At 42.7% G+C, this 26,907-nt stretch overlaps 1 protein-coding gene across 5 annotated transcripts in view; it reads right to left on the bottom strand.

Moving 5' to 3' along the window:
* ILDR1 (immunoglobulin like domain containing receptor 1) overlaps positions 1 to 24,990 on the bottom strand; it is a 33,118-nt gene extending 8,128 nt beyond the window's left edge. For 3 of the 5 annotated variants that reach the window (XM_036219548.1, XM_036219550.1, XM_036219549.1), the window contains exons 1-6: positions 24,750 to 24,990; positions 11,795 to 11,965; positions 10,283 to 10,432; positions 6,645 to 6,764; positions 6,224 to 6,370; positions 167 to 298 (exon numbers count right to left, since the gene is read on the bottom strand). In XM_036219548.1, the coding sequence (XP_036075441.1) occupies positions 167 to 298; positions 6,224 to 6,370; positions 6,645 to 6,764; positions 10,283 to 10,432; positions 11,795 to 11,965; positions 24,750 to 24,804 (775 nt within the window). In that variant the 5' untranslated portion in view covers positions 24,805 to 24,990. The remainder of the gene's footprint in view (positions 1 to 166; positions 299 to 6,223; positions 6,371 to 6,644; positions 6,765 to 10,282; positions 10,433 to 11,794; positions 11,966 to 24,749) is intronic. The other 2 variants (XM_036219551.1, XM_036219552.1) reach the window with 1 other exon arrangement.
* Positions 24,991 to 26,907: the final 1,917 nt, after the last annotated feature.

Raw genomic sequence — 26,907 nt, 5'->3', positions numbered from 1 at the left:
CCAAAACTTGCTCCTCAGAATTGGGGCACTAAAATGCCACATTATTCAGCTTGCATCCATCCCCTCCCATTCTCAGTCATAAAGCTACTTCGTGGTCATAAAGGCCCCAAGGCAGCCCGTGCTGTACCCTTGCCCTCTCCCACCCTAAACTTCTGGCAAGGTTTACCTCGCTGCAGCAGTTGGTTCATTGGATAAGATGAAAACTGGGAGCTCCTGTCCGCCCCCCAGTACAGGGGTTTTTCCATCATCTGAGGGCCTAGGGCCTGAGCCTGTTTCATGTAGCGGTGGCGGGCCAGGGCTGCAGGAGAAAAAGGAAAAACGCAGACCCTCAGCCGGGGCAAGGCTCACAACTCTCACTTCACTTGCCTCTACCCAGTGGCCTTGCCAAGAGGCCAGTTTCTTTTCTCAAAGTTAATTACGACCTACCTGGCATGGAAGTAAGAGTTAAAGGAGTATTGAATCAATTGTTCCTCTGGGAAGGAACTGGGAATAAATTCCCTCAGCAAGACTGCAATTCCCACACCCCAGGAATATATACTCTTAAAGCCTGACTTCCTAATCTTGAAAACATTTCATCATCCTGCCCATTTCCAAGGTCACCTAAAATGTATAGGTAGATACCTGGATAATTAGCAGGCAATGAAACCTTGGACCATAAGCCAACAAGGCCTTCAGCCACAAGCCGAATATAGAAGGTATGAGATGCAAAGAGCTCAAAGGAGGCTGTGAGTCAGGGGCTGCCAGGGAGGCTCAGGGCTGCCTGCTCAGAGTGGAAAAAGAAAAAGAGAAGGATGTATGTGCTGAGATGAAAGGGCAGAATTACTGGTAAAGAATGTTTCTAGCTGGTATGCTGGGAGAAAACAGTGGGAGGAAGGCAAAAAGCTGAAGTGGATCCAGTGGACACTTTGTACTCTTCTCCTCACCTTACTAAGTATTGGGGGTTTCCCTAAGTAGGGGGAATCTCTAAGGGGTGGGGTGGAGGCAGAGAAAGGAGAAGGGAAATACTGTTTCCTTTCAAGGCAAAGAAGATAACATACAAAAAGCAACCCGAGGGATTCATGGAAATGTCCCTCTAGTCCCCTAGGTGCAGCTGATCTGAAGCGCATAATCCACAGTGAGTGCAAGTTAAAAACAGGAGCATTGTGTTTTTGTTCATGAATTTCTATTTTGAGGTAATTGTGACTGAGTGCCACATGTCTCCCAAAGTCCCTGACTACCAATGTGTGAAGGAAATGTACTTGTGTGTTTAAGAGCAGGAAGTGCCTGCCTCAGGCCCCAGGCCTGGCACTCTTACCTCCTCCTGGGTTCCCCAAGCCCTGTGGCCATGCCTACTGCAGCAGGCTCTGCCTGAGGCTTCCTCTTGCCACAGTAGGGGGTGGTACGAAGCAGGCATTCTGGACCCAGCTGCACAGGGTGGGGCATTTGGTGAGGCCAACAGTTAAGGGACCATCTGGATGGCTACTCAATGTCTCCAGTGAGAAACAAACCTCCAGCACAACAAGAAGTGGTTGTAGCAGACCCGCCCAGTGGTTGTAGCTCCAGCCATGATGGAGAGTCACAACCTAGCCTGGGGTAATTCAGATGCAAACTTACAGCAGCTCTCACAGGTGCCCCACCTTCATGCCAGCAACAGCACTCCTGACCCTCCCAAGACAAGTCCACCTGCTCCGCACTTTCCACTCCCTCTTGCTAACAGATGCCTCCCACAGCTCCCTATACATGCCACCATCGGCATGACGCCCTGCTTAATATGTGCCAGTCACTTTACAGCAGCTAACTAGTCAGTAAAATCTCTCATTGAGGGAATCAGATGAGGAAATTGGGCTCCGAGAGATTACCTTCCCAGTCCACAGTCCCACAGCAGGTGACTGGCAGAGAGGCAGGGCGTGCCCCTGTGTCTGCCCGAATGCCCAAGCCTGTGCTCCTTCTTCCAAACCACTGAGTCCACAGACTCCTTTATTTCTCTGAAGCAAAAAGAACTCTTTCCCCAGTAATACCTCCTCACTTTATTTATCTCCAACTCAGTTCCACACCTTTCAAAATTCCCTCAGACTAGTCTCTGCCTCCAAGGCCTAGGGACATCTAATTCCATTAGGAACAACTCTACCCATCCCCACCCTCTAACTGAATCCTGACTTCCTCCAGAGGGTACCATCTCCCCTTTTGGCCACTTTCTTCCTCCTACTCCCCCAATTTAAGAGGAGGGAAAGGAAGAGTTGAGCTTACTACTTGTTCCCCAAATGACTTATGACTTTTTAAATTAATAGTACCTCCTGCCCAGTAATTCCCAAGAGACCCTTGCAGATCCTCCACGAGCTTTCCTCTTGAATTTTCACATACTCAAGAGATTCAGCCACCTGCTCCCTTCCTAGCTGCTACAACCTTTCCCCCAGGGTCTCCCTTCCCTGATACACTGTGACTGATGAGATGTGAGTAGAAAAAGACAGCCTCTGAGCTTCCCCCTTACCCTCCTGTCCCTAGAAATAGCCCCATGGGGATGTCTAGACTATCAGGGTTTTCTGCTAATCACTTAACCCGGAATCAGGCAATAAAACAAGAAACATGGAGAAAGTAACAAAGCTTCAGAAGACTCCTACTAAGTTACCTCTGAATCTCAATGGAGTAAAGTCTGCCTTGGTCACTTTTAATAAGCTGGTTAAAAATACAGATTCCTAGATACCTCTCCCCAGAGACTCTCCTTCAGTCTAACGCAGGGCAAGAAAATTTGTGTTTTCGATGAGCTCCCTGATTCTAATGCACGGAGTCACACTGGAGTTGACTAGTGAGGATCCTCAACAACCTTTTGAGAAATATGGTCCTCAGGGATAAGTTTCTTCTAAAAAAAAAAGAAAAAAAAACGGGAGGGGGGGTGCTTTGAGAGTCAGATGGACTTCAACTTGAATATCAGCATATACCAGCTGTGTGATTTCAAGTGAGTTTCCTTATTTGTGAGCTGGGGATAATAATGCCTATTACACAAGGTTGCTGAGGTTAAATGAAGTAACACAGATGAAATGCCTAATATGAGACAGTCAACAGATAGTGGCTCTTGTTATTATAATAAATTGTTATAATAAGTCACTTCTTTTGCCTTAGATCCCATAGGAGACAAAAGTACATATTTGGAGACTAAACCACCAAAGGTACATTTATCTTCATTTCTAAGGAAACTCAGGGTATATTCTTTAAGATGTCTTCTTCATGACAGAAATGATGCTCAATATCTCCCCTTCCTCCAGAGCCCTGTGCCTCCTGTCCCCTGCAGCCAGCACCATCTGTGGACATCATCTGAAGATCTCTAACTGTACCTGCTCATAACTGCTTACCATGCCTTGCCACCCTCTTTCCACACCTGCAGAACTCATTCTTTTCCCTCTTCTACCCACGGTCACGAAGTGCTTTTGCTATTTCCCATACTATCAGCCCCCTCTGCCTTGACCGGCCAGTCATTTCAGCAATGTCTTCAGGACCTTTCTAGAATCCCACGCCCTTTGAACTCTTCCCATCTCAGCTTTAGGGAACCGCCAGCAGATGCTTCCTATCTCCAGAGTTGACTATACTGTTGGGCAACTGACCTCAAATAGCCCTCCTCCTGGTCTGACTTTCCCTAACTGATCTGTGGACCCTACTTCCCTCCTCCAGGGCAGCAGTTTAAACATCCCCCATTTCTCATGTCTTCCCATCCTCATGAACTTTCGGTTGATGATACCACTTTTGCTAAGGAAGAGGAACCAGCCCTAGGCATGGAATTAAGAGACCTAAGTCTAGTGCAGACCCTGCCACTAACTAACAAGCTGTGTGTACTGTGAGGAGTGTGGGGGTTGGGCACCGGTCACAGACGCTCAGACGCTCGGTATAGCCTGTGTGGCCTGCTGTGGGGTTTGCCTAGGAGTTCTGTAGGGAGGAGGGCCAGTAACTGATCTAGAGCTGAACGGTTCTTCCAGAAAAAAGAAGGCTCAGTTTCAATCGCTTTCATCTTTAAGTTCTACTGTGGGTTGTTTACTAGTACTAAGTGATTTTCAAGAATCACTAAAATTTAGTATCATTTTCCTTTTTCTTCCCTCTGGTTCTCTATTAACTCTCACTAGAAAACGGGAGCAGGTGAGGGAGGCAGGCTGTGGTCAGAGAAGTTCAAGAGCCACTGACCTCATTCTTGAAGCTCCTTTCTGCGTTTATAATTTTGATTTGCTAAAATCGAGACAGGCTGATGTGAGCTCCCTCAGCTTCCTCCCTTATACTGTAATCATCTCCCACATTTTAATGACTTCCTCTCTCTCTTTAGAGGTCAGACTGTTTTTCTTTTCCTTTCTAAAGGTAGTTCTTTAGAACTGGCTTCACCACTCCTCAGTGATCGCTTCACTCCATAATGCTTCACTTTACTCATTTTCCATTGGCCTTGGTTCTCTGTCTACAAATATGCTTATTCTGGAAAACATATATACACACAAGACAGTCACATATACCCCCTTTCTCATCCAAGACCTTTTCTTAACAACTTCTGCCCCTTCCATGTAATCTCCTCTCGTCACCAAACTTCTCAGGACAGTATGCCCTAGTGACTCATTTTGAAAGTGACCTCATCTGCTCAAGTCTAGGGACCTTTAACTGTGGCCTGCATTTCTTTAGTTTACCCGTTCTTCCAAATGAACTCTAACCACTTAGGAGGAACTACTCTCCCCCAGAGCTTGTTTATCAGCTGACTGACAGTGGATACATTTATCATCTGTGTAGCATTTGTCCCCGGTCCTGCCTGTTTTGAGTGTATCCCTGACCTAGCGATTCTCAGAAGGCATCTTGGGAGGGTTTTTCTCATCTCTTACTACATATTACTACTCCACGTCTTCACGGCATTTCTCCAGAGGCCCCTTAAATGTAGGGAACATCATGGCCCAGTGTTGAGTTCTCCACTATTTTTCCTCTTTTTAATAAGTTCATTGGTATCTCAGCCAGTCCCAAGATCTATAAATAGAGGTTGTGGCAGCCACTACTGTGGGAAATCCAGGCTCTCATAAGTCAGACAAACATGGATTCAACACTGTACTGCCACTACTTACTAGCTGTATGATCTCTCTGACCTTTAGTCTCCTCATATTAAATAGTGATGATACCTGCTTTCTAGGGTTACGAAGATTCAATAGGGAAATATATGCAAAGGGCCTATACATAGCAGACAGCCAATAACAGTTAGTTCTCTTTTCCTGTAAGACGGCAGTCTCGGAACACAGGCCTGAAATCAGACTCAGACCACTGACGTTTTTGGCATCGTAGATTAGGTTTTGTTTCTATCTTAAGAGGCAATTCCTTATTTTTCCTTTAATTTTTTTTCCTTTGAATGGGCTAAAATGATTGGAGTGGTTATCTCTGGGTCCTAAGATTAATCTTTACATTTTCTCAAATTTTATACAGTATAATAATACCATCGGGGGAAAAAAATGTGATTTTAAAAACACAAAAACCCTTTCCATTTAAAGAAGTTGATTCCACTCATCTATTTACTCACAAAAGATCTCTATAAATTATTATTCTTTTCCCTCTAGCATGCATTCTGCAGCCAAATTATTTAGGGTACGTCATGATTCTGTTTTTAAAGGTCAAATTTCAGCCCAAAGAAAGATCACATTAACATCAAGATCTTCTGCTCCATCTTCCCTTGCTCTAAAACAGAGATTCTCAAAGTGTGGCCCCCAGACCAGAAGCATCACATCACCTGGGAACTTTTGAAAAACTTCTCGGGCCTACCCGAGACCTATTAAATCAGAAACTCTGGAGGTGTGGCCAGCAATTAAGCTTTAACAAGCCATCATGGTGATTCTTAAGGTTAAAAACCACTGCTCCAACTTCTCTCTCCTTTTACCTGCTCTTTTCAAGTCATCTCTAAGGAGAAAACTCCACTGCTACTTTTAAACCACTACAGCCACTTCCTGTTCAAGCAAGGTTGGTTCTAGGAGCACAAGCACATCAGGGCCACTGAGGAAATGCCATCAGTAGGCAGAGCCAGCTGAAGGAGACCGTAGGCAGGCTAGAATGAAGACAGGCAAATGTCCTCCCACTTGACTATGCAGCTTGCCCAAGCATCATTTTCCGGGTGGAGGCCAAAGCCCCTCGAGCCCGTGATGAGAGAAGATAATGGAGGAGAACCTGGAGGAACCCAAGGTTTTGACCCAGGCGCGTGAAGTGATCTGTTTGGGGCACCAGGCTCCAGTGCTTGTCCGTCCCCTCTTACCTTCCTCAGGGCAGCAGCAACGGGTGGGACAGCAAGGGCAGCGGATATAGCAGCAGCAATACTGAGGACAGCACTGGCACCAGCATACTCCAATCAGCAAGAGCAGGAGGAGGGCTCCCAGAATTATGAAGATCACCGTCAGCCAGTCTGCAGGAGAGAAGCCAAGCAGAGGTTGAACTAAATATGCTCAGACATGCTTCCAGTTATAACATTTTAGAAGTCTAATAAATATAGGTCTTGACCTACAGGTTACGTTTGAGCAATATATTGGTGTAAAAAAAAAAATTAGCTTTGGTAAGGGAACTTCAGAGGTTGGGAATCCAAAAATAGCTTGGGCTTGCTGGTTTCTGTTTTTTCTTTCTTCTGTATGAAAAAAATGTCATGGTGGGGTGAACAAATAGAAAGCTCCGGCAGCACTTACGCAAGACGATGAGTTTCACCTCCTTATCTGGGTCTCCTGATGTGTCCCCTGGAGCTTCAATGGTGCAGTAATATACTCCATGATCCCACCACATCACTTCATTAATCACGAGATCTGCTCCTGCAAGAAAGGTGGGGAAAAGGGCCGCTAGTTAAAGGAGAGGACACTGCTTTCTGAGCTATGGTGGCTTCAGGACCCCAGCTAGCATTGTCCTTTCCCATCCTAAGAGGTCCCTGTGTAGTTCAAAGAGAGGCTCAATTGCTTCTTTTTGAGACCTTCCTCCTTCAAACAGTATAATGGTGGTAGAACTGATCATGCATTGAGCCCTACTACGTTATCTTGAAAGGATTTTGAATACATCATGTCACTTAATTCCCATCACAACTCTCTAAGTGGGTGGGCAGATATTACCAGTTGTTTCCCAGGATCTAATCTCCCTTTCTCTCATAGTCATAGAATTTTTGGTCATATATGTGGCCATCCAGAATAAAGTCAATACTTCCCATTCTCTCTCACAGATGGACATGAACATGTAACTCAGTTCTGGTGGATAGAACATAAGCAGACATGTCAATGATGACGCTGAGGAACTTTATTAAAAACATTTTGGCAACACCTTTGCCCTTTTGTTTTTCATCTCTTCTTCTGCTCTCATCTGGACAGAAAATGTCATCTCAGACCATGAGGAAGAAGATGACATTCTTAGTGAGCAGGAAGGATCCTGGGTTCCCGAGGAGTTAATGGAATAGAACCACCACACTTGTCTTGGACTGTCTACCTTTAAATTTATACCTGAGAAGAAATAGAATTCTTTATTGCTTAAGTCGCTAATATTGTAGGCCTTTGCTTACTCGCAATCAAACTCAATCCTGGCATGGTGGGTGCAATTATTAACTACATTTCAGATGAAGGAACCAAGAGACTAAGCAGGCCTTAGCCTTTCCCAGGATGCTCAGAAACTGGCCTAACTACAGAGCAAGAAAGCTTAGCAGAGGTCGGTTCAAACCCATATGTCTCTGTCTCAATGCTGGTGCTGTTAACCACTAAGCTCTAATATCCTCTCCAAACTGGGTGAAAAATGCCACAGCCTGGGCCCTTCACCATCTCTGAACAGATACCTCTGGACCTTGAAGGGATAGGTTATGAGATGAACTTGAATAAATAGGCATGACATGCCAATATTTGAAGAGTAAATGTTACTCAAGAAAAAAATTCAGTTCTAGTGAAAACCAGTGGTGTGTGACCCTGTTAAGATAGATGAATAATATGTTCAAGTTCAGGAAATGCAAGAAAGTCTCACTGAAGACCTTTTGTCCGTCTAGCACTATATCAGACACTGTGGGAAATATGAAGAGAAATAAGACCCATCTCTGTCCCGAAAGGGCTTAAAGTCCAGTCAGAGAATCAGAGCAGCCTCCACGTCCCTGCTATTGTAGCCACAGTAAGTGCCAGAAGACATCTTCCAATTCTTAAAGACCTTAGCATTATAGACTTGCAGCTCTTTTTTTTTCTTTAATTTTCATTTTAGTAAAGTATAGATGGCATATAATATGTATGAGTTTCAGGTGCACAACACAGTGATTCAACATTTATATACCTTACTGAGTGATCGCCATGATAAGTCTAGTAATCGTTATCTGTATATCTCCAATTCTTTATTATTTGTTAAGAAAATACTTAATGAGGAAATGAAACAAAAATGTGAGGTCACATGTTTCCTTCACTTTTACGTCAATCCCTATGATTTTTTTCCTACCCATGATTTTCCAAACCCACTACCTTTTCCCAGAAACAGCTTACCACATACTTGGAAGAATGGTGAAAATGCTTTGGGGGAAATTCCCTCGCAAAGGTTAATGTGTCTTATAAATCTGCCTCAATCTTCACTGGAGACATAAAGGTTATTTTAGGGATGTCAGGGTAAGGAAGGCATTCAAATGCGTTAACATTTTAAATGATCCAAGAACTGATTTGAGAGGGTCATCTCAGAGGATGCAAACATGGGCATAAAAGTGTCAGAAAACAAGGGCTCCAGGAAATTACAAGTGTAGAGGTAGAAATAAAAACCAAGGGGAAATATCACTTTCTCATGAGAGTAAGAAAGAGGCAGAGTCTGACCCAATGTGGTTAGGAGTAGAGATGGCAGACGGCACTGCTAAAAATTAGGAAAAAAGACAGAAAAGCAGGGACTATCACCTTTGGGATTATTCATTCTTCAAAAACTGTAAAGGAGACTTGCTAATTAAAGAGAATTAAAATTCTGGAGTCAGATCAGAGCTAATTCTGTGGGCTCTGGAGGAAATAGAGCCACCTGAATCTTTAAGAATGCTCCCGGAGACTGGAAAAGGACAGATGTTCCCTAAGGCCAGGAGTTTAAGCACTGCTTGAGGAAATTAGAGGTTCATGTAAAAGGATGAGACTTAAGTGTTACAGTCAAAGTATTAGATACAAAGTTGGAGGCAGTTGTTAAACTGGCCCTCTTTAAACGACCTACCTTGAAATGGTCATAGAATAGTCACTGATGTCTTCACATTGCTGCTATGAGTCCCCTGAGTGGCCTGCTGGATGTTAGTCCCCCACCCCCTTGTTTTTCTTTTTAACCAGTAAATGTTTATTTAATACAGCACACAAAGCTCACTGAAGCAGGCTCTGAATTCTGTGTCAATAACCCATCACACTAATCCTGGATTATGAGACTGAAATTCGAGGTGCTAATCCATCCATCCAAGCGTATGTTGAGTGATCACAACTAAAGTTCCCTGCACACTTACCGTTTGCTAAGTGCTTTACACATACCATCTCAATTATTCTTGACAACTCTCTAGAAGATAAGTACTATGACAAGTTCCATTTTATAGAAATTGAGGCTAAAAAACTGAGGGGACTTGCCCACATTCACACACCCTATCAGTGCAAAATGAGGACTCACACCTGAGTCTGACTGCCAAGTGAGGGCTCAAACCATCACTCCCTGTACTGGGCACAAAGAATAGATATGGTTAAGATATAGTTTTCAGATGTCACATTTGATATTCATGTCAGTGTGGGGGCAGAGACCATTATGCTCATTTTTCTGATGAAGCAACAGAAGCCAGAGAAAAATATCTGCCACTGGTCACTGAGTCAGCAAGTAGAAGTAAGGGGATACTCAGGCAGGTCTTTTGATTTGAAACCCAACACTCTTTTGTGTACCAGTGAAGAGTGATGGTCTCAAAGTGGCCATCTATTTGGAAGCCTCTATTTCCTTAGTTATGTACAACAGGCTTGGCCAGAGAGACACTCAGGCAGGGGCCTGGGGTTCTAGCAGGCCCTGAGAGCAATTCATGGAAGAGATCAAAGGAGCCTGATCCACACTTTAGCCCCAAATCTTAGGGAAGTGAAGGAAACTACCTAGTCCCAGACTTTTAGCCAAAGCTGTAGGACATTCTCTCATCCAGAGACCAACTTTTAGGCAAGTGACTTCAGATGTTGTAGCACATTCTGTGTATCTGACACTTTCCTCAAAAACAGCAGGGACCAAGTAGACCATCAGACAGAAAAAGAAAAATAATAAAGGGGAAATCCCCACAATGACTCAGCCTTCCAGGCCTGGCGTCTATCTCTTGCCACCCTCGGTTCCCTGCCACCTCCCCACTCACGGTTCTGGATGGTGATCTTGCGCTGCTGGTAATCCACCCCCAGCACAGGCTCATTCTGCCCCCGCCTCTGGGCCACGATTCGAACCTCCCGCTGGCTGTCATTGCAGTCATTAGACGGGTCCTGGCCCAGAGATAAAGCTGCCTGGTATGCTGAGGAAAGAGGACACACCCAAGTCACACAGCAATGGGGAAGTCCCCAAAAGAAAGTTGCCTTTTCTGTTCCCTGGAGCAGAAGCTTTTCAATTTCTCCTGAGCCGAAGCATCTCCAGGGAATCTGATTCTATAGGTCTGGAGTGAGAAGCAGAGATTCCGCATTTCTGATGTGCTCCCAGGTGATACTAATGAACCACACTGTGAGCAGTGAGATTCCAGACCCCTCCTAAAAGGCCATCTTTTCCAAATCCTGGTTGCATCCATCTCCCATCCCAATTTCCTTTATCTTGTTTTCAATCACCCCATAGGGTTCGTCCACCTGTCCTTATAAAGTTGAAAGCTGTTAAATCTGCTGGGGAAATGCCTACTACCCTAGTCTCCTACCTTCCCACTTAACCCGGGCATTTTAAGAGTAGCCCCCAGGAGACGATGTCTTGATTTAGAGAGGGGTCTTTTGAAAACAACATGCGGCTCTGTGGACAGTTATGTTTTGGGGTTCAGACTGTCAGACACTGGTGAAGGCTGAAAGAGGTAAAGTTGATGCCTTCCTCTCTTTTTGCTCATCTTAGGAATCTCACTTCCTGCCTACAAACAGTGTCTACTTCTATTCCCAAAATTTCCACAAGTTTAATTGTCCCAGGCTGATGGCAAGAATCAAGGTTTCTTTGTTCCTTGAGAGAGGCAGAGGTGGGCAGTTAGGAAAAGCTTTGGTTCCTGACACCAGAACTCACATGAGTGAGGCAGCTGTTACTGAGAGATGGGACTTGGCTTAACCAAGGTGCGGTTCTGCAGTTCTAATAGGTGTCCAACAATGAATGTGCTCCCTGGGGGCTGTGAGCTCTCCATCACCAAGTGATTAGTCAGCAGAGGAATCACTGTCCACCAGGAAGGCTGGCCAGAGAAAGGAACTTGTAATGGGTGGGAGGTTCACAAATGACCATTCCTCATGCATCTTGCTGGGTGTAGGAGTCTTCTTGTGTGGATTCTAAGGGTGGGGGTGATGGGAGGCAGATCTACATCCTCATCTCAGTGTGCTGGCATGCAACCAGGACTGTACTAGGAGGCAGGACTTGTTCTGCTTCTTACTTAATGTCTGAGCTGCCTTAAATCTTTTTAGAACAAGGTAGGACATAAATGTTAAAATAAATAAAATAGTACATGACCTTCGACAAGGTCATCTTGTTGAAGTACATCTGCTTGGGCTCAGTTTGTTTATCTATAAAATGAAGGGATGGGATTAAGTAATCTTTGTGGCTTCTTCTCATTTATAAGGATTTGTGATCCTAAATAAATCCTACACCCTAATGGCAATATTTCGCAAAGGGACTCAGGCAGACCCAGAATGGGGAAGACACTCACATGCAGAGTAGTAGTCAAAGATGGGGTCCTTGCAGAAGGACTTGAAGCGCCATGTCACGACCACATCCTGAAGCTGGGCCGAGGTGGTGTAGTCACATTTGAGGACGACAGAGGCAAACAGGGTGACATAGCGCTCTGTGTGCTGGACCGTCACCAGCAAGGACAGGCACCCTGCAGCCAAGAGCAGGAGACAATGCTGAAGGCAAACCAGGTCTCTGCGAGGTGACCCATTTCTGTTCGTGGGGTAATAAAAGCAATGCAAATGAGCAAACACACTGCCTGACTGCTTGGGAGCTCACAGGCGGACTGCCAATTCTTACTTGGCCTGGGTAGGGTGCGAGGAGGAGACTGCACAGACAATGGGAAGCTAGTGAAGAAAAGAAAAAGATCGAGGACAACTCCCCAGTTGCTCATGGTCCATCGACAGTGGACAATGCATGCAACCACAATCAAGAAATTACATTAAAATAAGGCCATATTAGTACTGGAGTAGCCTTGCTGATACAGATTTTTTTCCCCCCACATAACCTTCTTTTTAAAATGTTCTTCCATTTCCCTAAGGATAAACATCAACCTCCAGGTCTATGAGACCAGTCACATCTGACTTCAGCCCTTCTCTACTGCCTCATTTCTCTTCACACCCTACCTTACACTCAGAGTGTTAGCCACACTGAGCTTTCTTTGGTCCTTTCCATGCCAGGGTTGCCGTCTTCACCATGTATTCCTAAATGTGGGTCTCTCGGCTGGAGCACTCTTCCTTATCACTGGCCACCATTCTACTCCCTTCACTAAGCTAATTCCTAGTTATTCCTTAGGTCTTCAGCTGCATCCTCAGTTCCTCAAGAACGCTTCCCTGACTGCTAGTCTGGGAGACGGGCCTACCTTTGTTTTCTCAAAGTGCCTCATCTTACCCTCAGGAAGCACTTTTCACACTTCTTGGTGAAGGCCTATGTACTGTAGGCTCTGCGAAGGCAGACGGGGTTTATCTCTAACTCACTGCTCAAACACGAGCCCCTCTTACTGTGCTGTCACCTCCCTGGCACCCAACGAATGCTTGTTGAATAAAGGATGGAATGAAAGACCAAGAATGCATTCACTAGTAGATCCTGGCAGTAAATGTCAGCATAAGTATAAAGTAAATACAACAAAAATGATCAGATTGTGACACATTTTATCAGGAAAGACTTGAAGGAATTAAATTTTTCTTTTTTTCATTTTAGAAACTCCCTCCCCTTACCCTCCAAAACTACAGACATACTCCAGATCTACCTTGATGAGGAACCAGGTAAACAAATGTTAGGTGGGACTCTGGCACTGTCACAGGGCCACACATAATGAGTGTCCTGTAATGTTCTGATGTCAATGTGGTTTCTAAGCTGGGTTGTAGGGGATCTTCTCATAGAAGGGTAAGCATAGAGCAGACTACTCATACTCGAGCTTACAACACCAGAAAGACTTGTGACAGCCCAGATGGATGTCAGTAGAAGTTTCAGATTAGGTAGTACTTGGGTGGGGCCCCAAAACTTACATTTCTAACAAATTTCCAGGGGATGCTGATGCTACTGCTCTGGATACCACACTTTGAGAAACACTGATCTAGACCAGATTTAAAACAACAAAAAGGGTTTATGTAAACTCTCTTCCTCTTATATGAGGGCCAAGGAGAAAGTGGTTCAAGCTGGGGTTCTCAGGCAAAATTGCTTTCATTTTGACTGAGTCATTCCCACAAACAAAACAAATGCAGCCACCCCCTTACAGAGTAGTTGGGTGGGCCTGTTTCGACGGCTGGGGCCATATGCTTCTGGCTTCTGCCTCACCTTCTGGACACAGCCCTGGACACTGGGTATATTGAGTGCAAGTTGGCTTTAGGCCACCGGTATCTCCTACAGAATTTCAAATAATGAAAGTAAACTGGCCCATGCCAAAGAATTTGAAACCTAGGTTTGAGAAAGAACAGAATGCTGCCCAGGACAGGCTCTGGTCCCCAGAAATGACCTGAGCCATCTCTAGGGCTGGGCTGTAATGAGGATTTGCCTGTGACAGCCATGCTGGACAAAGGGTCTGCAGGAGTGCAAGAAAGACCTGTGAGTGAGGAAGGCTTCATGAAGGAAGATATTTAAGTTAGATCCTAAGACTCAGGGAGAATTAAGATTACACACGAGAAGTAGAGATCAGGAAGAGAAACTAATTGTTTTGGGACAGAAAAAGAAGTGCACAAAGGCCCTGAGCAGGAAGGTGCAGTTACCTGGAGAACCTGGCTGCCATCTCTGGCTTTATAGGAGACAGAGGAGATAAATAAAGAAGGGCTGGTGGTGGTGACTGGGAGTTGGGTGATGGAGGAGAGTCTATATCACACTCCAATGCCTATTTCTACTTAATGGATAATCACTGAACACTTTTCTGAAGAAGAATAAATAGGATAAAAATGTTTTGAGGAAGATGGATAACTTCCTTATTCAGCTATGAATGGAAAAAGAAAATCATTTTGAAAACAAGCTTTAAGTAGTTTGGGGGAAAATAGCTGCTGTTCTACCAGCTGTAGGATTCCTGGAAATCAGTATAATCCAAATGGAAGAGCCAGAGCCAAATTTGACATGGATTATATTGTAAACTGCTTTTTTATGTTTGTTCCTCCACCTTCACCACCCCTTTGTCTTTTTTCCAGAACTCACCTGATATAGACTTTGGAGTTCCCCAACACGGCTTTAACTGAATAGTAGAAGGAGCTACAGGTAAAATTTTGACAATAAATTTGTCAACACTAGCTTATTTTGTATAATAACACATAAGGATTGAAATAGAAAAACACTGATTTGTGTTCTGGACAAAATCCTAGGTTCACATAGCACTTTCGAATGTTTTCTTTTACATGCTAAATATGATCCCTAGGAAATGAAAAGCTAAGCCTATTTCATACACAGCAAATCTGAGATTAAAAAGGTAAGTGGCTTATCTGTGGTCATTCATTTTGTGAGAGAATACGAGTCAAGACTATTCCCCTGAGCAGTGCCCTTGTCACTATGCCTGGCTAGTCTTGAAATAAAAGAAGATGTTTGGTATTCATTAGCTTGCAATTAGAACACGGGGCCAGGCTACATGAACAATAATTAATATACAATTGGAAGCAGTCATTCTGATACCATAATTAATAACCAACATATTTTTTTATTTTGCTGAATGAGAATTCAACATAAATAGCAGTTTATCCAAAGGACTCCAGACAACATTATTTGCATAAAGGTGAGACATTTGGAAGGGGGTAGGGTGGGTTTGCTGGGAGTCACAGGAGGGAATTTGGTTAGGGCCAGAAATTGCTCTGAGGTAGCTTTGAAGATTGCTGAACCTGACATTCTCAGGGAGGACATGGGGACAAGGGTGATCACTTTCATTACCAAATCCCCATTCACCAATCCGTCCATGAATGCTCTTATTATGGGCAAACCACACCTAGGGTCACATAACTCACCTTTACCAACGTCAGCACTGGCTTTGCTGCATGGGCAATACTCTTTTATCCCCTCTTCAATTTCACCTTTTATGTGAATTTCAAGCCTTAAACTATGCCAGATTCCCAGATTTTTTTTATTATTATTAAATTTATTGGGGCGACATTGGTTAATAAAATTACATAGGTTTCAAGTGTACAATTCAATAACACATCATCTGTATATTGCATTCTGTATTCAACACCCAAAGTCAAATCTCCTTCCGTTACCATATATTTGATCCCCTTTACCCTTATCCACCCGCCCCCTCTGGTAATCATTAAACTCTTGTCTGTGTCTATGAGTTTTTGTTTGTCCTGTTTGTTTGTTGCATTCAGTTTCATTGATCTCACCTGCACTCCCTCCAGGGGTCTGCCAGCCCCATGGCATCCTGCACGGTTGCCAGACCTTCACTCTCTGCCCACACTACCTTCACACATAGAAAGTGGGGAAGGGTCCCAGAACAAAAGGTACTGAGCAACTAGCAAACCTTTCTCTCTTCTCACTTGTTGACAGGATCTCAGCATCTACTGAGCATGGAGCAAGGTACATAATATTGTCTCTAATCCTCACAAACCCCCTAGAGTGGGATCAGCCCTGTTCATCTCTGTGGGCCAAAGTTCAAACAACAAGCCAAGTCTTCTTGGGTCTTGTTGACACCAAAACCCAATCTTTTTCCAGTGGGCAAGTTTGACTTTCTAAGTGTAAGTCAGGCACTGAACTCTCGAAAAGTGGGAGGATTTTTCAGATAGACAGGAGGAGAAAGGAAGTAGCAAGTCCATTTCAAAGGTAAAAACCTCCCATCTTTCTTTTACTCGAGCTTGTTACTTCTCTGTAAAACTAACCACATTGGGTATGCACACTTCTAAGCAGATAAGGTTTTCAAGAAGAGGCCAAAGGCAGCAAAATCTGGGCTGAAAATATAAACAGATTCAAAAAGATAAATGTCCTGTTGATAGACTGCATCTTTGCTCTTTTAAACTTGAATTTTCAAATTCATAAATTTCCTTTCAATTCTTAAATTTCCTAATTTCCTAGCTATCTATAATTTTCTCTTGAAAACTGTAATTCTTGAAGCTGACTTTCTGAGTTCAGATTTTGCTTCCACTCACCCATCGGCTAAAAGATCTAGCAAGTTATTTCCAAACTCCAGTTGTTTCTTTATATGCAAAACTGGGATGATGCTAATATTTGCCCGATAGAGTTGTAGTGATAACAAATGTTCAGCAGTTAGCAAAGAGCCTGGCACATACTAGACACTCAATAAACAATAGCTACCATTTGTTTCATCTGTAGGCATCTTGCTTACCTTAAAAGACTAAGATCAAGTGCGACCAGCATGTAAAAGCATTTTGAAAGAATTAAAATGATAGAGATGTAAACCATCACTACTGTTTTTTCTTTGCAAAATGAGTTAGTATATTAAAGGCTTTTAAACCTGTGTGGCCCTGAACCCTTGCAAATCCATTCACAATTTGCCTCCTCTGTGAAAGAGGAAGGGGGCAAACCCATCTTTAACAGCTGGGAAGGTAACTTCGGATGAGATACCAAGACTCCTGAGAAAGAAGGAAAGGGAAGGGGATTCTCTGTTTCCCGCCATGAGGTACTTTCCAAGACTATGCTGCTGTGCAGAGTGGGGACTACCATCTGACATTAAAGTGGAAGGAAAACATACCGAAAGAGAAGAGCATTTTTACAACTAAATGCTATGTTTTCTCAAATACATGCGTATTTTTGTATATTTATTTATTCATTCTGTTTTCCCTATCTAGGCTCAAATTGGGCAAGATGTTTCACAGTTAGAACATATTATCCACACAGCATAGGGACACAGTTTCTTTTTAAACTAAAAACTGTTTTCAGAAGACTGGATCCATTTCCCCTCCTTTCCACATGAAGCGTCCTAATTAGAAGGGGGTGGTAGGCAGGGAGGGGGAGTGTGGTCTTTCCCGGCAAGGGCAATGGCTGAGTATTGACTCTGGTGGAAAGTCTGGATTCCTGAGTGTTTTTCAGGCACCCAGGCACGTCTGTTCCACTAAGCAGGTTAACAAAAAGTACACAGGTCTAATCCTATCAGAGTTTATCTCTGAGCAAGCTATCTCCCCAAGTATATTTGCTATTGGTACTTGTTACATTTCCTTAGATAACAGTGCAAATATGAGAACAATGATGGGGAAGAGGGACCAACAATGAATACAGACAAGAAATAAGAGATCCAGAGTTAGGAGAAGAGAATATAGGACAAAGAGAAGAGGGATGTGGCAGGGGAGAAATTGTGTCTATGTATTAAAGGTCTGGCATGTACTACTCAACAGTGCCAGGCTTGGGGTGGCACTAAGAATGTGGCTACCCTAGGGAGGAAACTGACATATATTGAGTCCTTATATGTTGTTAGACACAGTATTAGATGCTTTATTATATGGTTTCTCATTTAACATTTGCACAAAACCCAAGAGATAAGCTTGATATCTCAATTTCACAGGTGCGGAAAATCCTCAGGGAGATTGTGACTAGTTTAAGGTCACACAGCTAGTATATGGCAAGCCTAGATTTAAATTTACACCTCTAAAATTCCAAAGCCTACCCTGTTTCCATTGTACCAACTCTCTTCTTGATAAGTTTTCTAATGGTGAATGTTTAACCCTTTAAGGAACATTCACAAATTTATTTCAGCCATTTTTGCTTTTTTTGTTTATAAATATAGAATAAATAATAAACGTCAAACAATAAATAAAAAGTTCCTCCTTGCTCACCATGAATTCCACTCTCCAGAGGTACCACTGTTGACAATTTGGGGTATATCCTTCCACATCTCTTCCTATGCTGGTCTTTAAAAAAATTGATCATATTATGTACATTGATTTTCAACTTTGTTTTTTCTCTGAACTAATGATGTAGATATTATATTCTATATCAGTACTTATAGATCTAATTATTTTAGTGGCTGCATGAAAATTCACTACATGAATGAACCATCATTTATTTATCCATTTTCTTAATGGTAGGCATATAGATTGTTTCTGATTTTTCATAAACGGTGCTAAACAAATTGCTGAAATGAATATCTTTATATAAAATATCTCTTCATATTCGTGCATTCCAGTAATATATTTATCAAAGTGAGATGGTTGGGTCAAAGGGAAAAGGCTTTTATAGTTTAATAGAAACTTCAGGGAAGAAATTTACATTCCCATCAACAGTATGACAGTCCTATGTTTCATCATAATCTTTCTAACAGGGGAAATTATCAATCTTTAAAAATTTTTTGATAAACTACCAGGTGAAAAAATAGCCACTCAGGTGGTTTGAACTTGATATTCCTTTGGTTATTAGCGGTAGAGGACAAAATCTGGCTGAGAGGCAGATGCTCGGAGTTTCCCAATGTCAGTCACTCAGATAAGTGACTCATCCGTGTCCCCACATGCTAATATCAGAGCATGCAAATTGGGTCTAACCAGAATGACAAATTTCTTCGTGCCCTGGGCCCTCAGAGGTCACTCATTCACTCATTTATTGAGCACCTATTATGAGCCAGGCACTATTCAAGTGTACAGGCAATATCCCTGTATACTTGAAACTTATACTCTTGGTGAGAGAGTCAACAATAAACAAGTACACACATAGACAAGGTACTTTATGGATAAGTTTTATAGGGTTGCTCAGAAACTGCTTTGACTATCAAATCCTACTACTGTACAATAAGAGACAAGACAGACACACTCATCCAAATGTTCCTGACAGCTCTTCTCAGTTATTTCAAATTCTAAATCAAGCCCCAAATCTAAATCATCATCTTTCCATACAAACCTGGGCCTCTCCAATGTCTCCCATCTCAGCAAATGGGCAAGATTGAACTGGGAATCATCCTTGACATCTCTCCCTCATTCTCCATATACAATCTAATATCAAATTGGGTTTATATATGTCCTCAGTATTTCTGGAATCTCTCTTTCTCTGTCCATCTTCACTCCCACCCTGATATAAGCTACCAGTACTTCCAGCCTGGCTATTGTCTCAGCTTAACTGGTACCTGCACATAGTCCAGTTCTCCTCCAAGTGGATTTCACACTGTAGTCAGTCTCCCAACTTCTTCTCTTTAAAAAATCTCCGAAAGCTGTTCTTAGGATAAATACAAAGCCTCCTACCACGACCCGTGAAGCCATGCATATCTGGTCCTACCCACTCCTCTGGCCTCATTTCCACCACGCAGTCATGCTGACGTTCTTCCCTCCCCTTGTACTCGCTGAGCTTCTATCCAGCAGTCTTCTATTCCTTTCATTTGAAATGACTCTCGACTCCCAAACCAAGCATCACTTCTTCAGGGAGGGCCTCTCAAATGAGCAAAGTCCAGCTATTATACACTTTTGTGGTACCTTATAGCTCTTTTTCATGGTTCCTGTCACAGTTGTTTTTCTACATTTGCTTGTATTTCCTTTAGACTTTAAGCACCATGGGGCTAGGACCATGTCTGCTTTTGTCTGCCAGCATACCTGCTGGTTCATTATGCAGCATCTCGTTCCACTGCATTAAACATTTGCTGTATAAAAGAATGAAATAACTCAAATGAGACAGGCTAAACTGCTTGGAACAAATTTTGAGTGCTCCAAGAGTATAGAAAAATAAATGATTAAAGTTAACCATTTGTAGTACAGCCAGACAAAAACAAAAACAAAAACAAAAAGGCTATGTGTTAGGAGTGGAGGTACAAAGAGTGTGCCATATCAGTGGGGACAAGGCTGCCCAGGTTAATGAGGCCGGAATGAGTGAGCTTTGAATTCCAAACAAAGAGCTTTAACCCACTCCTATAAACTATGGGGATCTAGTGGAGGCTCTTGGAGGATTAAAGTGAAGATAGGAAAGACTGACCCAAGTTAGTTAATCTGTCATCTGGGTACAGGATGGTTGGAACTAGACAGAGAGGTAGCAGTTAAAGAGGCAAGAAGATTGTTAACATGCTCAAAGTAGGCTACTGTGATGTTTGTCACCTGGAATACAAGGGGAAGGGTGAAGATCCTGGGATTAAGCAACAGAACTTGGTGATTAACTGGGTTTGGGAAATGAAGAAAATGTTAAAACTGCTTTCCTCTGATTTCACCTTACCCAAAGATTTATACACCAGAAGATACAGAAATAAGGAATGGAGAAAGATGACATGATCAGTGTCTTCCCAATTCTTAAAACACTCAATTTTATTTATCCCCCAAGGACTTCAAATGAAGAAATAAAGTATAAGGTTGAAAGAAATCCAGGCAGATAATACGTTAATCACCCAGCATGCCATTCTGCTGCATTTTTGTTGGGGCAAGATGTTTAATAAGCAGAATTTAGTTAGACATCCTGGAGGCAATCCATTTCTATTTCTGCAAACTAGGATTCAACTAGACAAAACAAACCTGCACTGTGGCATGAAACAGGTGAAAGAACAATGAACTGAGAGTCAGGATGCCAGGGTCTGGTCCCAGCTTTTAAACTAACTCCACTCTGTCAAGCTGAGATGCATGACTCCCTTAGATACACATTTCCTTACCTGTAAAACTGGCTGGGAGGGGAAGATGCAGACTGGGAGTGATTTCTACTAGTGTTCAGCAGAGCACTAGGATTCTAGGGAGGTACTTCAGGCGGCCCCTTGGGGACAAGGGAGGAGGTGAGTGGGCGGCCCATACACCACCTGTACACCACCCATACCCCCTCACCCTCAGAAGCTCCACTTTACTATCTACTATGTGAAGGATCAGGATGTCATTAAGTCTTCTGTAAGATCTCAACTTTCATCCCCACCATTGAGTGAAAATTACTAGTTCTAGATGCTCTCTAATAATCTTGTCCATTAGGAGTTAGCTGTCTGATTTCCCAAAGAATAATATTACACGTTGATAGCTGTGTGGGTCTATAAGTTAACACCACTCTATGATCTTAAAAAATTTTCACAAAAGTGAAAATGACACATACCCTTTTAAAATTTGGCAATGGGAGGTGGGGACGGGTTGTGTGGAGGGGGGCGGGGGACTGAACTTTCATCCAGGAATAAAGTTTGAGGTTGGATAATGGTAACCAGAGCTGTTAGCCAACAAAGAGCTTTAGGTACTTACTTCAGCCTTCTCTTAATGTCTTGTTTTAAGGTAAAAGCATCACTTATGTGATAAAAAATTTTATTTCTTTTTAAAGATAAAACAAAACAAAACAAAAAGCCTCTGACAACTGAGCTCTCCACAGCTCAGAGCACAGGGACTACAGTAACTTTCCAGGACTCCCTAACCTCAGACGGTTCATCAGGGGCCCCAAGCCTCAGCAACCAGCAAGTAACCAAATCTGATACAATTCACTAATTGCCTACACTTTGCAATTGTAGAAACTTGAATGCTAATCAGAGGACTGACTAGACTTCTCTTTAGAAACAGAATAAACAAGGTGACAGCCCAAAATGAACACACTATAGTATAGGGTTTTCCAAAATTCATATTGCAGTTTGCAGTGGATCTTGAGAAAATCAACTAACTGGATTTTTCTACTTAATATTGTTAATTTGGTAAATATTTTCTATGTATTTAAATACTGTTAAAATAATGTGATGTCAATTTTTTATTCTTATATTCAATATAGTAACAGGGTGTGTGTGTGTGTGTGTGTGTGTGTGTGTGTGTGAGAGAGAGAGAGAGAGAGAGAGAGAGAGAGAGAAAGAAAGAGAGAGAGAGAATTTTTTGTTTCTAGTTTACAAATCTTATATATTTGTGTATGTGTCACAGTGTAAATGGTAATTCTTACAAGGAGCTGTGAAAAAAGTTTGAAAAACACCGCTTTGGTAGGTACTGGGAGTGAGAGTGGAAGCGGATCTTCACCAGTTTGATCTTAGAAACATTTTAGTAAGTTTGGTTTAAAAATAAAGAAGTAAGGGCAGTGGGAGGGACCCAGTGTTTCCTGAGTGATCACCACATTTGTAGACACTGTGCTTGACCTTAACTCACCCAACAAGAGTTGGCCTTGTTGGTGGGAGGGAGGGGGGCAAGAAAGGAAGAGGGCTTCTCAAGAATTTCTCCTGTTCTCTAGATGAGGGGAGATAAAATGATTCATCCAAAATTACAACTAGTAAGAGGCAGATTCTGAAATCCAAGCTGATGGTCATCTGACTATTAATTGCAGTTTTATAAGTGTAGGGAAAGGAGTAGGGAAGCCTAAATTGTTCCTTTAAAGTTATCTTTAAAAAATCCGACCTGGGTCTAAATCGTTATTACCATTATCATCATGGCTGACATTTATTAAGCCCTCACTTTGTTCCAAGCACTGTGTTGAGTGCTTTAAAACCTTCATTTCATATAGTCCTCACAGAAACCTTGAGATATGTACTATAATCATCCCAATTTACTGGAGGCTTTCAGCAGTTCAGTAAGTTGATGAATATTGTGGATGCAAAATCCAAATGCACATTAAATAGCTGAATGTAGCTTTAATTACATTTCCTACACATATTCAGAGACAGTATCTGCTAAAAGAGCTATTTCCCCCTCAAAACCTTAGTCAAAACAGTTAAAATCTCAATTTCTCACCTATGAAATAAAAGTGATACCAGCTGTTCACTTAGGACTTTTTCCGCATTCAGCATTTTCTGGTTCTAAAATATGTCATGCAGGTAGGCTTCCATTTAAAGAGTGCCAGGCAAACACAGCAGTTTGTATTATTTTATCACTTCAGCCTCTTAGCTACTCATACTGCATGGCAGTTCAAGAACACCAGGAGCTCCACTTTCTGTCCATTTAGCAATTTGCTTACTAGAAGACTATGCCTTTGGGTTATCATCAATGTATTTTAAAAATGTTCAGTGTTTAATATTCTTCATATAAACTGTATAGCTTTTAAAATATTGTGCTGTTGATTTATGGATTGGGGTTTATACCCTAATTGGATTTTTTGTAAGACTTCTTTTCTCATCCTATTGACCTGGATGACTGCTGGCTATAAAGTCCATGCCTATTCCTCTCTGGCTCCTTTCAGCTCAGCACTCTGGGGATGCAGTACCCAGAAGAAGAGGTGGGGGTAGACCACTAGTTTTTTTTTTTTTTTTTTAAAAAAAAAAAAAAAGCAGCTCAAGCAACTTCAGAAATCCCTAGCTGCTGTGCAGTTTGAGCTGAACATGCAAGGCATAGAAAACTGAGGTTTTTATGAATTTGTTTTCATAGTCTAAATGGATGACTGCTCTGGTAGAATTTCAGGCACTTCAATTTAGGTGAGGTTTAGTTGATTGCCTCGTGTATCACGGGTGTCCAATATCTAGTCTTGCCAACTTCAGATGAGTTGTAGGTCCTATATCCTGAAAAAAACGTGGTAAGCTAGAGGACCTTAGGGATACCAGTTTTCTAGTTTTCCTACCCTTTTGCCATCTTCCTCTTGTTATTGTAGAATTGTGTCTGAATGAGATTTTGTTATATCTGAGTGATTTTCATGTCCTACTAAGCTTGTAAAAATGAAATTCTGCCTGTACTTTCATATTACATCTTTTCCCTCAGAAAAATATAAGACTCAAAATTAGTCTGTGGGCAAACTGAGCTGACCTCCCACTAACAAGGAGATAAAAGGTCAGCTATTCTCAAAAGAGAAGGCGAAGGTGGGGTGGGACAGGTAAAACCAAATAAAACAGGGCAGAAATTCAAAGGGAAATGATAGTTCTTGCTTGCGAGATCACACCTACATCCTAATTGAAAATAGCTGAAAGAGTCTGAACATTCCGTCACACAGCTATCCTGTCCTATCTGGTTTCACTCATGCAGATACCACTCCTGTCATATTCCCTAGATAAAAACCAGGACACACACAACCACGCTTTCCAAAGCAGACAGGGGATTGGTATGGAAGTTGAGAATGAAGGAGATGGTAGGTGTTTTGATACCTGATGGGGAGATGCTGAGCAAGGGGGGGTAGTTAGGGAGGCGGGTGGACTTCGAGGAAGTAAAAGTCACGCTAAAGATAGTCAGCAAAGAGCTACATGTGGTGGTCCTGTAAAATAGATTCTGAATCATAACGAACATCTGTTATATACCTGAGGACACATTATAATCTCCCAGGAGTAAAATAAAAGTATTTATGGGTCAATACTAAAAGCAAGTATCAGATGAAAGGAAATGTAAAACAGGAATTGTAAAGGTGGTGTTACCCATCTGTCAATTCAACTTTTGAGACCAAGGAGTGCCTAATCACTGCAGGAGAGGGAACCTAGAGACTATGGGTCTCTGAGTTGTACCTTTTTCTGAAGGGCCTGGGCTAATAAAAGGGAAACAACAGGTTCCCACAGGCAGAAACTCGATCCAGTCCCTGCACCTCCTGGAGCCCGTGCCAAGCACCTCCTGGAGCCCGTGCCAAGAACCTCCGGAGCGCGGCCCAGGCCTTCGCTGCCCTGCCTGTGGCCAACTCTGCAAGGCCAGGCAACAATGGCTTCCTGTCTACTTGGGCGCCAGGGTGGGACCCATTTCCCCACGGCTCACCTGTTGGGAGCCAGATGAAGAGTAGCAGCCAAGGTGCAGGTGGCTCAGGGCCCATGACAGCCCCTCTGTGACCTCCTTTCAGCTCAGGGACTCTGGGGCACCGCGACTTTCTTCATCAGCTGCCGCCCCAAAACTCAGCCCTTCTCCAGGAATCCCTCCGCTTTCCCCTCACTGCGCGAAGCGCGGCAAGAGGGCCGGCCCTGGTCCGCGAGCAGGTAAGCAGGTACCGCCGGGCTCATGCCACCTGCGGCGCTGCCCCAGGCTCCGCCTCTGGCTCCAGCGCCGCCGTTTCCTGCTCCGCCTCCGGTCCCGGAGGTTACCGCGGCCACCTTTCCTACTGCCACCGCCCCTACTGCTGGCTGCCAGGTATTTCCCCTCACCGAAACACCGTCTCCTTGCCGCTTCGGCCTATGGAGAATGTTACCTTTTTTTCCTCCAGAAGTTCTCAGGAAATCTTACCCCGAGGTAATTTCTCCCCACCTCTTTGCAGAATTATGTAAATATAACTTTCTAGGGAGTGTTTCCTGTGTTATATTTCCATTCACTTATGCATGCTTGAAAACCATTCGTGTCTCCCCGCCACACACATACACCCCGTCCCCCAATAATATGTTTACACCTAATATCTGCTCAGATATTTCAGAAACTAAAGATGAAAGGTATGAATTAGAGAAAGAAAATTTCCCACAATTATAAAAGCAGCATATGCTTATTGTAGAAAAGTTAGGAAAATGTAAGTTAATGGAAATAAGAAAAAATCCTGCTCCTACCACGCAGTTAGGCATCGTCAATATTATTTTTATTATTTTTCATCCTGCATGTAACTCAGCAGTCCTTCATAGACCTCAGCCCTCCCCAAATCAAAAATTCTAAGTCTCTTTACACGGGGCCACCTAGGACCTAATTTTATCTCTTCTTGGCATGAACCCACAGGGAGGGGTAAAGAAAAACAGAGGAGAAAGGCACATCTGCCTTCAGGAACCAACCAATCAACAACATTAACTTGAAAAATCACTTATATGCTGGCAAATGTAAATAGACAGCAAGCCTTTTTATGCGCCTCTCCGTTATGAGATTTTGGTCATGCACACTCTTCTGTAACAAACACAATTCTCCTCCCTCCCAGCCACCAACTTGTTTCCCAAGAGAAGAATTATAAAGATACATTAAACATGGTTTCTGCCCCTCGAGAAATTTTCATCATGGTCACTGACCCTAGAAGTAAATGTTATTTCTCTTAAGAGTACCCTTGTCCTGCTCTACTGCGAAGGGTCCTCTTCATTGATGCTACTGGTGTCCCTCATCTCACTTCCACCCAGAGGAACATCCCTGTCCTGAATTTGATAGGAGGTCTCAACCCGGTCCCTTCTCCCAGTAGTTCCATGGAATGTTAATAAATAGTATATGGGGGAAAAGGCTCTGTGATTAAATAAATTTAAGAAATGCTGGATTAAACTAAAACATTGTTTTCAGGACTTATAGAACCCTTAAGGTGCTAGTGTATATTTGACTTTCCAAGGAAATAAGTCATACAGCATTTCTCGGCAGTATTCAACCACAAAACTCTTTCTCACACATATTTCACAGTAGATGTTCCATGGAATATATTGTGGGAAATTTTGGGGGTTTAACCTAAACATAATTGGAGGGATACGTTGGAGATTTCTATAGGAACAAAAAATGACTTTAACAAGGGTTATCCCAAGCACTGGAGAATTAGAATTTTCTTATTCTCTCTTGGAAAGGACTTATTCAGTTGAACATCTTCCTCCATTGCTTTTCTTGGAGTGAACACTGAAGGTTAACTTTATTTGCGTGTTTCTCTGTCTGCTCCATGCATCTTTTTTCTTCATTACTTTATTATACATTATGTAGCAAGCAATGTTCTAACTGTTTTAGATGCATTATTTAAATTCCCACAATAACTGTATAAAATAAGGACTATTATTACCAATTCCATTTTACAGATATGAAACCTGAGGTACGAAGAAGGAACTTGCCCAAGGTAACAAAGCTAGTAAGTGGTGGAGTTATGAATCTAAGTAAGGCAGTCTGATTCCAGACCTTGTGCTCTTAGCTATTCACTATATACTTTACTTAGCTATGTCTCTATCTGTATTTATAGCTACCTGACTCTATCAGTGTGTGCTAAAGCAGT

The sequence above is a fragment of the Rousettus aegyptiacus genome, unplaced genomic scaffold, assembly GCF_014176215.1.
Source record: "Rousettus aegyptiacus isolate mRouAeg1 unplaced genomic scaffold, mRouAeg1.p scaffold_m13_p_4, whole genome shotgun sequence".
Taxonomy (NCBI): Eukaryota; Metazoa; Chordata; class Mammalia; order Chiroptera; family Pteropodidae; genus Rousettus; species Rousettus aegyptiacus.
The sequence above is the reverse complement of the archived record's forward strand: the minus strand, read 5'-3'. Positions and strand labels throughout refer to the sequence as shown.